General features: G+C 60.5%; 2 protein-coding genes across 3 annotated transcripts; one reads left to right on the top strand and one right to left on the bottom strand.

Moving 5' to 3' along the window:
- Positions 1 to 26: 26 nt before the first annotated feature.
- Positions 27 to 9,771, bottom strand: TRIM46 (tripartite motif containing 46; the record flags this gene model as incomplete). Of its 2 annotated transcripts, XM_079761013.1 has the most annotated exons (10): positions 27 to 1,852; positions 2,885 to 3,182; positions 3,961 to 4,263; positions 5,200 to 5,321; positions 5,604 to 5,857; positions 6,496 to 6,591; positions 6,684 to 6,827; positions 7,474 to 7,817; positions 8,049 to 8,310; positions 9,694 to 9,771. In XM_079761013.1, the coding sequence occupies 10 exons, from the start codon at positions 9,754 to 9,756 to the stop codon at positions 1,459 to 1,461; spliced, it is 2,280 nt and encodes a 759-aa protein (XP_079617139.1). In that variant the 3' UTR covers positions 27 to 1,458. The 2 variants fall into 2 exon arrangements, with proteins under 2 accessions (XP_079617139.1, XP_079617140.1); XM_079761014.1 differs by lacking the exon at positions 2,885 to 3,182 and having other exon boundaries at positions 1,602 to 1,852; positions 9,694 to 9,756.
- Positions 9,772 to 10,757: 986 nt separating this feature from the next.
- Positions 10,758 to 14,396, top strand: KRTCAP2 (keratinocyte associated protein 2). The gene is made up of 5 exons (XM_079761007.1): positions 10,758 to 10,893; positions 11,224 to 11,378; positions 11,504 to 11,567; positions 13,951 to 14,017; positions 14,245 to 14,396. The coding sequence occupies exons 1-5, from the start codon at positions 10,812 to 10,814 to the stop codon at positions 14,363 to 14,365; spliced, it is 489 nt and encodes a 162-aa protein (XP_079617133.1). The 5' UTR covers positions 10,758 to 10,811; the 3' UTR covers positions 14,366 to 14,396.
- The last annotated feature ends 106 nt before the right edge of the window (positions 14,397 to 14,502 follow it).

Here is a 14,502-nt window from a genome sequence, read left to right as displayed (position 1 = left end):
GGGGGGGGGTGGAGAGATGACATTGAGTCAGGAGTGGCCGGTGGAAGAATTTGAGTCACCTCTCCCCCGTTGCTGGTCGCACAAGAGGAAGGAGGAAACGAAACCTAAGTGGCTGTGCTCTGGCCTGCGCACCCATGGCTCGCCCCTGGTTTCACCCTGGCTGGGGGCTGGCAGGCCTGCACCCTCTTGTCCCCTTGGCACGATGCCCTCAGGCGGTTCTATTCTGAGCCGCTCGGGTGTGAAGTAAATCCTCAGGCAGCGATAACAGCCACAAAGTCAACACGGGGTAACAGCTACAAAGTCAACATGGCCATGATAAGTGTTAGATCCGGGGCTGGCGCCAAGCCCAGTCCCCTCCCTGGCCATGGGCCCCCCCATCCGCCCACTGGCTCTGGGGTCTGCTCCCCGCGCCCTGGGAATGGGGAAGTGGTTCTGGTTCCCTGCCCCTTTGAGCTCAACCACATTCCCTCAGGGTCTGGGAGCTGGTGTGCCATGCCTCATCAGGGGACACAGGAGGTCACCAGAGCCAGGCGCCCCCTGGCGGCCATGGTGGGCTCAGGCCTGGGCCGGGCACCTGTGTGGGCAGGAGTCTTGGGAGCGCCTGGCTTGGGGACCTCCTTCCCTTAGGGCCATATCCCTCCCGCAGCCCTGCTGAGCAGTAGCTGAGCGCCCGGATCCCTCACAGAAGCTAAGAGGGATGGCAGGGCTCAGGAAAGGCAGAGAGGTGCCTGGCCTCACAGTTTATTGTTTAGAAACCATGGAAATGACAGCTGTTGCTCGGCACAGGCCTAGCAGTCCCTACCGCAGGGGGCAGCAGTGGGCCCCAGGTCTTGCCCGGTCCAACCCAATGGGGACATCCAACCTCCGCGTGGCCCCAAAGGGAGCCTGGGCACATCGGCGTGGGTGCGGGACAAGGAGAGCATGCAGGAGGGAGAGGGGCGTACGAGGCATGCGGCTGCAGGGCACGGGGACCCACATAAACACAGGACAGGGTCCTCTTCCCTCCCAGGGAATGCTAGGCAGTGTCAGCCAAAGAGCCTGCCCGCTCTCAGGCCGTAGGCCAGCATCGGCGGGGCAGGCAGCTGGGCAGGGCAGAGGGCAGAGCTGGGGCTCATGCCCTGTGTTCCAGGAGCCTTCCTGCCACTTGGCCTGAGTGCGGGGGAGAAAGGGCAGGGGTGGGGGGAGGGCTCTCTCCATGACTTGGTTGGATGCCACGGGCAGAGGATGGAGCAGGAACTGGGTGGGATGGGGTCTGGATTAACAGGCAATGGAGAAATGGCGGTCAGCTAGAGAGGTGAGCAGGGGAGTGTCCCTTGGTCAAGAGAAGGCCCTGGGGAGACACAGACACGGGGTGAAGGACAGGACCACGTGGGAGGAAGAGTTGAGGGACAAGCTGCCGGAGGAATAACCCGGCTCCAGGGAGCTTAGAGGGCCAGGGCCTGGGGAGGCCCGAGAACGTCAGTCCAGCTTGGCGAAGCCCCCAATGGTGACCTTCCTCTCAGGCCTGGTGCCCACGGGCTCCTGGAGCTGTACAGCACCCCCCCCAATGAAGCAGAAGGCAGGGCACACGGGCCCCGAGCAGTCCAGGGGGCACTCCAGGAGCCCACGGAAGGACACGGCGTCCAGGAAGGAAACCCGGCCCTGCTCGTAGTCCAGGCAGATGCCCAGGCGGGGCGGCAGGGGCACGGTGCAGCCGGCTGCCGGGCCGTCCCTCCCAGTCAGCCCTGCGCCGGAGCTGGCCCCGGACCCCAGCAGGATCTTGCCCATGCCGATGGTGAGGAAAGCAAAGGGTGGCAGCGCCTCCACCGCGGCATCCTCGGCCCCGCTGTCGTGCCCACTGTCTGGGTCGTACCTGCAGGAGAGGGCATTGGGTAGGAGGAAGTTGGGGTGGAACAGGGAGTGGGGGGTGGGTACCAGAGGGCTGAGACGTTGGAAGTGTGGAATGTTGGTTGAAAGGATGGGTTTGAGGAGGAACCATGTTGCAGAGACAGGGGTTAGAATGTAGGGTTGGGGTGTGGTTTGGCAGAAAAGGGGCATGGAAAGGAAATCACACTGGCAAGAGAGGCACTGGGCAAGAGAAAGACAAGGCATTGGTAAAGCACGCTGAAGAGTGCGGCCGTATCAGGGAGGGAGGCGGGGAGGCATAGGGTTTGGGGACATCCCGCTGGGAGAGGGTTCTGAGGGTTAGAGAAGCTGGAGGAATGAGGAGTTTGTGAGCAAGTCCTGGGTGAGAGGAAGCGCAGAGAAAGGATGTTGGGAGAGTGATGAGGGTAGATCGGTGTCCCCGATGGGAGATGTCAGAAGGATGTGGGATTGGGGACCGAGCTGCGAGTGGGCAGAGAGCATTCTGAGACACCGGGGCCTGGGGGAGAGCGCTGGGAGGAAGGGTTCAGGGAGGAAGGCACGCGTGGGAGGGTGTGAAGTAGGGTGTTAGCGATGAGAGGGTTCGGAGATGGAAAGTTTAAGGAGAGGATTTCAGGGTGTTACAAGATATGGTTGAAAAAGGTATGCAAGAGCAAGGCGTGTGTGGGGAAAGGGTGTTGGAAATGGGATATCGGGGAGAATGGCGTGGAGGCGTGGAGAGACGGTCTCTTAGTCTTGAGTGACAGATGGAAGGAAGTGGAGGTGGTTCCCTCTTCTTTCCTCTCCTTCCCCAGCCACACACTCCAAACCCAGTCCTCAGAGCCCTCCCCTGACCCCTCCCACACGTCCCCCGGCCGCAGGCCCCCCCCCCCCCCCCCGTCCTGGCTGCCATTACTTCACTGCGTCCTCCTAAGTCTCCTCCAGCTCCACCCCAGCAAGTCTGTGCTCCTCTTGCCACCCCATCCTGTCCCCAGCTCCCCCACCCGGGTCCCCCACCCCGTCCCTGCCAGAGCGGCCTGACCTGGGGCTGATCACGTCGGCGGCACCCTGGAAGCTCTCCTGGAGCTTGCTCTCCAGCCCGACGCCCACCTTGACCAGGTAGGAGGCGGGGTCGACAGCGCAGGCCCAGTAGCTGCGGCCCTGGGTCACGGCCACGTCGCCCAGGACCACGTCCACGCTCAGGTGGCAGCCGGTGAGCAGCCGCTCGGCAGCCAGGAGCAGGGGCAGCCCCGGCACACTCCGCACGGCGCGCTGGTCCTTGCTGATGGCCAGCCTCTCGCGGCTGGTGCCCCAGCGGCCGTCGAGGAAGAAGTGAAGGACTGGAGTCGGGGGAGGGCGAGACAAAAGGAAGGACTTCAGGGACAAACTGGGACTGGGAGGCGTCAGCACAAGACACTGGGAGGTTTCGGAACATGGAACGTGCTGCCAAGGGCTCTGGGAGCAGGGCCTGGAGAACTGGCACGAGGGGCACAGGAAGAGAGAAGTGGAGATGACGAGTGGGCATGGGACCTCCGGAGAGTCGAGTGATGATTAGTGACGACTAGTGGGCACAGAAACCAGTCCCCAGGCCCAGCTGACTGCCAGCGCTGGCTCAGCCCGTCCCCGGCTGCTCGTTCCATGTGGGGACACTCCCCCATCTGCCTGCACCTTCCGGCCCACACTCTGGTGCTCACTCTGGTCCTGACAGCCAGCCCCGCCCTCGTCTGCGCCCAGGGGTGGTGATGCTCCTCCGTGATGCCTCGGTCCCAGGGCCACACTCTTTCCTGGACAGTCATTTTACTGTCATTTATTAGCCCTGACTTGAGGTGGAAACTCTAAAGCTTTACATGTATCAATTCAATGAATTCTCACAACAGCCCTCTGAGGTAAGTACTGTGAATGCCCCGACAGAAGAGGAACTTGAAGTTCAGAGAGGGTGAACAACTTGCCCAAAGCCATACAGTTGGCAAGAGGCAGAGCTGGGGTTTGAACCCAGCAAATCTAGCTCCAGAGTTAGTGAGTGTGACCCACGGCATCACACCGTCTCTCCAGTGCGCACCCTGCCCCCCGGCCAGTGCCCTGTCTGTACCACCCTGTGCCCCCCCCCCGCCCACTCACCGGGCGCCGGGGGCGTGTGCAGGTGCACATCCTCACTGTACTCGCCGTAGCCAGCCTTGTTGCAGCCGCGGACACGCAGCACGTACACAGAGCCCGTGTCGGCGTTCTCCAGCAGAGCGCTGGTGCCCCTCACCTCCTCCCGCCGCTGCCAGTGGGTGGGGCCCGGCTGGGCAGGCACGTCTGTGCGCCGGAACTCTATGGTGTAGTGCCAGGCAGGCGGCGAGTGCGGGGGCAGCCGCCAGCACAGGAAGATCTGGTCATAGGCAAAGGTGCGCTGGGTGTCAATGACCGGAGCCTCGGGCACTGTCGGAAGAGACAGCTGGGTCAGTCGGGCTGGCCGCTGGCCGGGCATGGAGGGAGGCAGGAGAAGGGAAAGCAGCGGGAGCCGGGGGGTGAGTGTGGGTGAGAGGGGCCTGGGGAGACACCCATCTGGGCCCTGGGCCGGGATGGGCAGGCAGAGCCCAAGGGAGAAGGGGAGAGGCAGGTGCCCGCTGGGCAGGCAGGAGGCCTGGGTGCTAGTCTGGTCTGCGCACTGGCCTTAGGTCAGCTACCTCCTCTTTCGGGCCTCAGTTCCCTCCCTGTCTAACGAGGGCATCAGACCCGATGGAGACCCTTCTTTCTCTGACCCTTTCATTCTAGGAATAAAGAGGAGCCCCAGGGCAAGGCCACTGGGCCCAGGCAAGAGGGCACCGAACAGGAAGGAGGGGACAGAGGGGGAGGGAAGAGTCAGCAAGACAGAACGTGGGGGACCACGGAGGGCAAGCAAAAGCTCGATGGCAGGAGACAAAGGTCAAGGAAAAGAGAAGAAAAGTCCAGAGGGCAAGGGTCACAAGGACAAAGGGCAAGGATGGGACAAGCACCTAAGGAAGGCAGAAGAGAGACAGGCCACTGGGCTGGGGGGCTGGGGAGGACGGGATCTGGTGGAGGCAGGACAGAGAAGGGAGCAAAGAGTGGTGGCCAAGCCGCATGGGGGCTGCGGGTGGAGCAGGGGCCCGGGCCGCTGACTTGCCTGGGGTGCTCCGGAGCGGAGTCCGCGGTGGCCACAGCCTACAAACAAAGAGAGGGAGAAGCAGCGCTGAGCGCGGTGGGCCGGCGTGGCCGGTGGGCTGGGTGGGAGGGGTGGCTGGCCAGGCCGGGCAGTAGGCTGGGAGGTCCCCGGTGGGCACTGCCCCCCGGGCCCGCTGCTGGGGGAGAAGGGAGGAAGGCTCTAATTGGAATGGGGCCTGGCCGTCTCCTCACCTCGAAGGAAGTTAAGCTCCGTCAGCAGCTTCATCTCTCGCCCCACGTCCAGCTGGCAATGGCGGAAGGAGGAGTTGGCAGCTGGCCGGAACATCTGGAGGGCCTCTGTGGCTCGAGCGATCCTGGGATGGGGGCACCCAAGGGTCAGGCACTGCCATCTGGGCAGCCACCCTTCTCCTGGATTCTGCCTGCCTGCCCCTGAGCCCTGGCGTCTGCTTTGGGTCTCTTCCTCGTCCCCTCACGCACGCTGGGTATTGGTTTGGCCTAGTGGTGAAAACCCTCAGGGCCCAGCTCTCCATCGGACGGCACTTGAGACTCTGTCTTGGACACCGTCTACACCCGTGATCCCCCCCGGCCCCCTCCCTCCCCGGGAGCCCATGTTCCTGAGCTGTGCCCTGAGGTACCTGTTATGTAACTGCTTGGCTGCTTGCACAAAGCAAGGCTGGTCTGTCTCCTTAAGGACCTCCTGGGCGTAGCCCACCAGGCCCGAGCCATCGAGGAGGCTCCGGTGCTCCTGGAGCTGGGCGCTGAGGCGGGCCAGCCGCTCCTGCTGGCATTCCTCTATGGCCTGGAGCAGCGACGCCCTCTTCTCCTCCAGCACGGCCCCCAGCCCCCGCACCAGCTGGGACACCTCCTCCTTGGCCTGCTGACCACTCACCTGCCCAGAGAGCAACACTTACTATCGCCCTGAAGGTGGGGCCTGTGCCAGCCTCCTGGGCCCCGCACCAAGGCTAGGATCCCAAAGGATCTGGGGAAATGCCACCCACTTCAACGGGGCCAGGCGTATGGCTCCCGAGGCACCGCATACCCACGTGGCCTCCGCTCCTGACCATTCGTGCTAACCTTCCTGGTGCCCACACCACAGTCCCTAAGGACTCCCCCAAACAAAAGCGATCCCTGCTTGGGCTGCGCTAACACCCAGTGGCGTCTGTGCCGTCCTTGTTGCCCACCCCCCGCCAGCTGATGTGTGCCATCTGGGCGAAGGTATCAGAGCCATCGCCTTAGCCTAGCTCCAGGGACACATGCCATCCTCAGCAGGTTTCTGAGCCCGAGGGCATCTGAACTGCTTTCCTGGGACTTTTCAAGCTCTCCCTGTCCTGTCTCCACTGTGGTTCCAGCGATAGCCTGGCCTAGGGCACTGACGCTCCCGCTTGGCCTGGTTTCATCAGAACCTGGGCGTGCATGGACCCCACACTTCCTGAGCTTGCCACCAGGTGATTGGGCCCTGCCTCTCCAACCCTCCTGCTGTGTCCGGGCCCGGGGAGGGCCCAGGGCCACCTTTCTGCCCGCCCTCACCTCAGTGTGCCTCAAGGTCTCCTCCAGCTCACAGATCTGGGTCTGGACTGTGTCCTGGTTTCCCAGGATGTATGTCAGGCTCTTTGTCAGTTTGTCCTAAGAGGGAAGAAAGAGGTGGGGATCACACCCGGCTTGGCAGAAGCTAGCAGTAGGAGGAGGTGTGAGAGGATGTGAGCGGGTTAGCTCACCTTGAGGGCCTGGTAGGCGCTGAGCACCGGCGTGATCTTGTGCCCGCTGTGTGTGCGCCTCACTCGGCAGAGTTGGCATACCAGGCGTTGGCATGTCTTGCAGTAGTGGGTCACCTCTTCCTTGTGGTCTGGGCACATTAGGCCCTAGGGACAGAAAGGGCCATGGCATAGTCAGCCAATGGTCTGCGTAAGGGTGTGCCCTCCCTCCATTGGCTAGATGGGGGTGAAGAGGCGCTCAGCTGGCGGTACTCCACAGCGCCACCTGGTGGTACCTACTAGCATCAGAAAGAGCCTTTCCTGCCCCCTCCAGGCACCAGCATCCTCCTCCCTTCATCTACCTCAGGAGAGGTGTGGTAATAACAATATAACGATGGCAATCTTAGCCTTGTGGTTACTAATTAACCTTGTCCATCTTGTTCTCTGTCATCTCCCAATGCCTAGCATAGGGCTGGGCACATAGATGCTTGATACATATTTGTCCAATGAACAAATGCATACAGACCTCTAGTGAACAGATAACTTTCACAAACATTATCTCATGTGATCCTCTGAACAGCCCTGCGGGTGTGGGTATTGCAGGACAGATCTCAGCCTCCTCCAGCAGGTAAGATGAAGGCTCCAAGATGTCCCAAGATTTGTCCAGTGCCTTTTTTGTCGTTGTTACAGAAAAAGGAGCTTGGCGATGGCAAACCCCTGCCCACCTCCGTTTGGAGGCTCACAATGCCGGGCACCCCTACCCATCCAGTTCTACCATGCCCCTCCCCTCCCAGGCTCTGCAGGGGCTGCTCACCTTGGGGCGGAAGGAGAGGGTGGGCAGGGTGGGCTCGTGCTGGGCCTTCTGGGTGCCCCAGGGGTGGAAGAGCTTGAAGCACTCGTTGCAGAAGGTGGCGCGGCACTCGGTGCAGCCCTTGGTGGCCTCTAGCGGTGGGGGCTTGCACAGCTGGCACAGGATGGAGCCACCCACACTCACGCTCTGCCGGTACCGCTCCACCACGCGCTCCAGGGTCAGGTTCCGGAACAGGCCTGCCAGGCCCCGCTCCCCCAGCTCCACATCGCCCTGGCAGGCGGGGCACGGGAACATGATCACCTGGGGGTGCAGGGCACCTCGCTTCCGCCCGGGGTATGTCCCAAAGCCTGTGGAGGGGCGGGGAAGTAGGAGGTCACAGTTACAGCTGGCTGGAGGCGGGGGAAGTCTGTTCGGCTAAAACATTAATGTTTTATTGTGTCACAGCTCAGCTGAGCCTAACTGAGGAACCTCCCCACCCCCTGGAAGACAGACAGATGCCCCTGACCAAGGATGGCCCCTTCCCTCTTCCTGACGGACATCCCAGCATCCTCACCCGCACCCCACAGGCTCCAGCCCACCTGACTTGAGCAGCCGGTCCAAGCGTTCTGGCTTAGGGAGAGTCCTGCGGGACAGGCGGGGACTGCGGGTGGAGGGGGTGGAGGCAGGAGACGTGGGCTCAGAGCTGGGGTCCCCACCATGGCCTACATAGCCCTGCTGGCCCAGCACCTCGCGGGCACAGGCTTGGCACACGTTGTGGGTACAGGGCAGCACCAGGGGCTGCTTGTACATCTCCTGGCACACCGGACACAGCAGCTCCTTCTCCATGTTCTTCATGCTCGTCTGTGGAGGGACCAGGGGGTTAGGTCAGAGCTTGGACTCGGGCGATCTTGGCAGGCCCCTCAGCTGCCCTCAGACCCAAGGGGTCTCAGGCAGGGGCAAGACAAGCTACGTATGGCTTTCCCCCAGTCCCAGCCTAGGCCTGGCCCACAGACCTGCCCGGCTCTGTCTCTCGCCTCTGTTTCTCTGAGGCAGAGCTAAAGGCCTGCGCAGGAGGAGGGGTGCTTGGAGATCCGACCTCCACCGGCCTCAGCTCCTCCCCCTCCACTCCCCCTGCCCAGCCCGATCTGCAGCCGCTGCACCTGGCCATTGCCCCCGGCTCCCCGCCCCCATCTCTGCTCCGGCCCCCAGCACGTCTCTCAAGGACACCACACCCAGGTGCGGACCCCTGCCCCCCGCTCTGGCACACCCCACGCCCCCTCCCACGCGTGACTCCTCCCTGTCGGCAGGCGCAGCTCTCCCCATCCTCCTGCTCACCGCGGCCGTATTCCTGCTGCGGCTCTGGCCTGCGGCCTCCCCAGCCTCCATCCACCATCCTCGCTTCCCCAGTCATCTCCTCCGGTCCCCCGATACTAACCAGTCTCCTCTGCCCCCCACCATCCGGACCTCCCTCCTTCCCCCAGCGCTACTGGGCTACCCGCAAACCCCCGCCCCAGCAAGGGAGAAACAGCCCCCCTGCTCGCCCCCTCCCCACCGGAAGTACCCCTCCCTTTCTGAGTGGCGGGGGTCCTCGCTATGCCCCACCCCCTCACCTCACCTTGGTCCCCCTCTTCGCAGCCATCCCGGTCAGGGGCGCAGCTGACACAAAGGAGGGAGGGACAGGGAGGGAGGGGGAAGGAAGTGATGGTGGGGGGAGCAAGGTTGGCACCGCCCCTGGGAGAGCCGGGCATGAGTTGCCATGACAACCGCAGGAGGCTGGGAGGCAGCCGGGAGTGGGGGTGCGGTGGGGTGGGGTCTCCTGGAGCTGTCCAAATTGGGAACCGCACCCTGGGGTGGCTCCTTCATCGCCCCTGCCTGCCCTCAGTTTTCTTGGACATTTTCCAAGCTCACCCTCGCCCCGTCCTCAACGGTGCAGCCCCATGGCCCGGCAGCCCAGCCCCGGTGCACAGCGGGCCGCTACCCCAGCCCCCACGCTGCCCCCCGCAGCTCCTGGCTCCTCACACCCCGCAGATGGACACCTTCACGGCACCCACCTCCGGGCTGCCCCGGATCGCCACCTCGTACCTGCATCCCACCCGGCCAGTCCTTCCTGCCATCACCAGCCCTCTCCGCCCCCGCCCCCCCTGCATCCCAGCATCTTGCCGGATCCCCACCTGTTCGAGGTCCCGGCCTGTCCCGAACCCCTGGACTCCCCCTCCCGTCCCCCTCGACCCCACCTTAACTCACACTGATGCGGACCAGCGCATCCATGATGGAGGTGAAGGTCTGCATATCCTCAGCCTCGGCCATGGTCCTACCTTGCCCGCCCGCCCCCGGGTGCCCGATCCCGGCCGGCAGCGGCTGAGAACCCCGGGCTTAATGCAGGAGCCCGGTGGGGGTGTGGGGAGGGGTGGGGGTAAAATATCACTGCGCATGCTCCGGGGACAAGCCTCAGCCAGCGCCAGTCGGGGTGGGAGGTGGGAAGTGGTTTCCCCACGTGGTTCTCAGGAGGCGGCGGGGTAGCACGGAGTGGCATTTGAAGAGAGCACCATTTCTCAGGTTCGCATTCCCCACTGGCTCCTAATCATACTCACATACAGGGAAGAAGGATCGGTGTGGAGAAAGCTGGGCTCCAGGACGGCAGGACTAGGTTTTGGTTTGGCCAAGAGTCTAGGGGAGGTGGCGGGAGATGGCTTGACCTGGGTGGTGGGCACACAGTGCAATACGCAGATTTTGTGTCATAGAAACGTACACTCTCGCCCTGGCCGGGGTGGCACAGTTGGTTGAGCGTCCTCCCACGCACCCAAGGGCCCCTGGTTCCGTTCCCGGTCAGTGCACACACCCAGGTTGAAGATTCCATTCTCAGTCGGCAGTGCGTGCGGCAGGCAACCAATCGATGCTTCTCCGTGTAGCTCCCTCTCCCTTCCTCTATCTTCCTTTTTTAAAAAATCAATGAAAACATGTTTTTTTAAATGAGAAAAAAAGAAATGTACACTTGAAATCCGTATGATCATATTAACCCATGTGACCCCAATAAATTTTTTAAAAAGAGTCTACCGAGATGTCGAGGCCATGATCATGGAGGAGGGGGGTTGGAGGGACAGGCATTAGAGGTGACATAAACGGCAAAGAAGCCAGAGGTGGGCAGGGTCTGGGCCGTAGTCACAGTGACTTGGAGAGTTCAGTGCAGCTGGCGTTCGAGGCAGCAGTTGCCCGGGTTGCGGGTGAGGGCGGGGGACTAGGGCGGTGGCCAGATGCTCTTTGACGCAATGTTTCCTCCCTGCCGCGAGAGGGCGCCACGTAAGGCGCCGAGAGGGGCCAAGAGGAAGACTTGGGGAAAGCTAGTTCGCGCTGGGAGCTGACGCATGCGCACCGGCAGCAGCGCCCGTTCATCTCCCGTCTTTTTTGGCCAGAGGCATCTATTGGACCCACCGGAGGGCGTGATGGGTAATTGGGGCGGCGGGGTACCCCGGACAAGCTAGTTGGGGTCGGAGTTGGGGTGGACCAGCTCTCCTGGCCCTCTCCCCGCAGAGCTGACGTGTCCTGTGTTCCAGGGGGGCGGGCCAGTTTGCACGGGACCGGAGGGTGCCGGGCGCCCGGGGCTGAGATATTCCTGGGGGTCGTGGTGCAGTGAGGGGGCGTTGGGGAGCATGGCTGCAAGCCGGGGAGGGCGTGCAAGTGGTCGGGCCCCCGAACTCCGGGACCTGCCACGTGGGCCTGCGGCTCCTGGAGGGAGGGCCGGGCCGGACTCCGCGTCTCTTCTCTCCCGCCCCGCAGTGGTGGGGACCGGCACGTCGCTGGCGCTGTCCTCCCTCCTGTCCCTGCTGCTCTTCGCTGGGATGCAGATGTACAGCCGCCAGCTGGCCTCCACCGAGTGGCTCACCATCCAGGGGGGCCTGCTTGGCTCCGGCCTTTTCGTCTTCTCTCTCACTGTATCCTCCCGCGGTGGAGCGGGGGGCGCGGGGTGTGAGGGGAGGAAGGGGGGCGGGCCACGCAGGCTTGTGCCACCCCCATTTCTCACACGGCTCTGCCCTGCTCCTTAATTCCCTCAACCCAGGCCTTTAATAATCTGGAGAATCTTGTCTTTGGCAAAGGATTCCAGGCAAAGATCTTCCCTGAGAGTAAGTAAAAAGTGGGGCTTGAGAACTTGAACCCTCTCTTCAACCCCCACCCCCGAATTTCCAGGTGCTTAGAAGGTAATGGTTGTTTAGGAGAAGGAAGTAGGTGAATAAGGCTCTGTGGAGACAGATCACACCTTTGGATCCAGCACTTTAGCTCCTGGGATTGGAGCTGGAAAAGAAGGCCTCTGAACGCGAGACACTCAGTTGCCTTCTGGCCAGCTCCCAGGGAATGTTTGAGGGGAACAGGCAAGTTTGCACCCGCTTTGCATCCATCCATGGCGGGGAGGGAGGGGGCGTTCCTTGTTCCCACCACAAGCAGCAGCGGGAAGGACCAAGTTCATTGAGGGGCTCTGATGTGAAATGGACCCAATGTCCGTGAATTCCGTTTGAGATGATTGTGAAGAGCCTAAGTATTAGCCACATCAAGTTTCTATGCGAGCAGGAATCCTGACCAAATTGGAACAACTTTCGGATGGTTCCCTGTTTGAAATGGTCCTTGTTACTGCTCATGAAATGGAGATTTGGTGTGATTTAGTTATTTATGGAGAATTAAGTTCATAAAGCAAATTAGGTGTCAAGGCCAGATCACACCAAGAATGCCGCACGCTCAGAAATTGCCCACAGGGGCCTTGCGCCTTCCTGTGGCAGCCAAGGCAGTGGGGCAGGGGTAGGGGTGAGAAGGGGGGTTCCCCTCTCACCACCCCTCCCTGATGCCTTCGCTGGGGCCGGCTGCGGGCTGCTTGTCCACGGGTTGTGTTGGTCCTCAGTGGACCTAGTGGTGGAGAAATATGGCTACTCACACCTTTCTGCAGGAGAACTTCTTGATGAAAGGAAAACCCCAGGTTCATAGTTTGGTGAACTCTTCGAAAAGTACATTAAAGATGAAAAGATTGTGCCAGTTCTTTTTAAAAGAACTCCAAGTTGCCTGGCCAATGTGGCTCAGCATTGAGGTTCGATACCCCATCAAGCCCAGGTTGCCAGCTTGATCCCCAATAGAGATCGTGCAGGAAGCAGCTGATCAATGATTCTCATCAGTGATGTTTCTATCTCTCCCTCTCTGAAATCAATTTAAAAAAATAAAAAAGGAACTTCAACTTAAAAAACACACACATGTTTTTATTGATTTCAGAGAGAGGAAGGGAGAGAAAGAAATAACGATAAGAGAGAATTATCCATGGGCTGCCCGCTGCATGCCCCCCAGTGTGCTGGAACCGTGACCTCCTGGTTCATGGATGGATGCTCAAGCACTGAGCCACACCTGGCCGGGCTAACCATCAGTGTTTTAACAAGGGAAATGGATCAGACAATGCCTGCCAGTGCTCAGAAGAATAAATCCTTGATTGATGGGTTTCCAAGAAATCAAGACAACCTTCAAAGTTGGAACAAGACCATAGATGGGAAGGCAGATTCATTTTACTTAAATTTAAATTTATTGATTTTAGAGAGAGAGGGAAGGAGAGAAACATTGATTTGTTGTTCCACTTACGCATTCACGGGTTGATTCTGGTATGTGCCCTGACCATGCCCAAACCTGAAACCTTGGCAAATCTGGAGGGTGCTCTTATCAACTGAGCTACCCCGCCCGGAATAAGCAGATTTATTTCAGGAGATTTAAAAGCCACTGTACTGTGGTCAGAAAAGTAATATATCTTATAAGTGTTTTTGAAAGGTTGACAGCAAATGCTATCCTGTGTGAAGCCTCCTCCAGGTCTTGCGTCCACCGAGCCCGGTTGCAAGCGAGAGCTCCTTCCGGCCAGCAGCCCCAGGACTTCTCCCTGTTAGATTTTCTTTCCATGTGAATTGCCTTCATTTACTTGAGAGAAACCTTGTTGTGGGGCAGGGTTCTTGCCCCTCTTGGCCTGCCCTGCCCTTCCCACCAGGCAGGTGGGGTTTGCCCTTGCTTTCTGCCCCCCCCCCCCCCCCACTTTCCAGTCCTTCTCTAGATAGCCTCAGACCCTCCCCTGCCCTCATGGGTGTGTGTCAAACACTCTGCCCTCCAGCCCCTGTCCAGGGAGTGAGGCCCTCAGCGGCCACCCCTGGCTAGTTTAATGAGTTGGTCCCCATTGGCTGGCTTCTGTTGAAAGGCCTTGACCCTCTTCCCAAAGAGGGAGCTAGCTAGCCTTGCCCTTCAGACTCTGTTATCACTGTTCCTTTTCCCTGGAAGGGAGCCAGGATAGGGACGCTAGGTGATAGCTGGGGCAGAGCAGGTGCTGAGCATGCATCTGCCTCCGTGTCCTGGGCATCAGGATTTTCCTGCTGTGGTGGTGCCATATCCCTCTACGCAGGTTCCCCAGATTCGGAAGGCCCCAGACTTCCCCTAGACATACGAATGCTGGTATTTCCGTTCTGACCTCTACCCCCGTGTGCTCTCTTGCCTCCCCAGTTCTCTTCTGCCTCCTGTTGGCTCTTTTTGCATCTGGCCTCATCCATCGAGTCTGTGTCACCACCTGGTAAGTGCCTGACGGCTGGGTAAGGGGTACAGTATCCTGTCCTTTGGGCCTGGACCCTCCTTTGATGGTTCCATCCTTCCCCCTCCCCCTCTCTTCTCCCTTTTTCCCCTTCCCCGTTTTCTTAAACCTGAGCCTGGGTTATTTTCCTGATGCTGGTGTCTGTCCTGGGAGGCACAGGCTGGCAGCAGGCCCATTGATGCCGGGACCTCTTTGTCTTCGCCCTGTAGCTTCATCTTCTCCATGGTTGGTCTGTACTACATCAACAAGATCTCCTCCACTCTGTATCAGGCAACAACTCCAGTCCTCACACCAGCCAAGGTCACTGGCAAGAGCAAAAAGAGAAACTGACCCCGAATCCCAATAAAGTTGATTGTTTGTAGCTCTGTGAGTTGTGGTCAGCTGCGGCCCTCCCTTGCCAATGCCTGGGTGGGTGTACAGAACGTTAGGACACATGGGTACCTGCTGTCTCCGACCTGAAGGATGGT

This window comes from Cnephaeus nilssonii, assembly GCF_951640355.1.
Source record: "Cnephaeus nilssonii genome assembly, chromosome: 21".
NCBI classification, from domain to species: Eukaryota; Metazoa; Chordata; class Mammalia; order Chiroptera; family Vespertilionidae; genus Cnephaeus; species Cnephaeus nilssonii.
The sequence above is the reverse complement of the archived record's forward strand: the minus strand, read 5'-3'. Positions and strand labels throughout refer to the sequence as shown.

What these genes read in the sequence shown, in the direction of transcription:
- KRTCAP2 (XM_079761007.1), top strand. Translation starts at nt 10,812, where the DNA reads ATGCGCACCGGCAGCAGCGCCCGTTCATCTCCCGTCTTTTTTGGCCAG. An exon ending in CCCACCGGAGGGCGTGATGG is followed by an intron (nt 10,894 to 11,223) that starts GTAATTGGGGCG and finishes CCCGCCCCGCAG; the next exon opens with TGGTGGGGACCGGCACGTCG. An exon ending in TTTTCGTCTTCTCTCTCACT is followed by an intron (nt 11,379 to 11,503) that starts GTATCCTCCCGC and finishes CCCTCAACCCAG; the next exon opens with GCCTTTAATAATCTGGAGAA.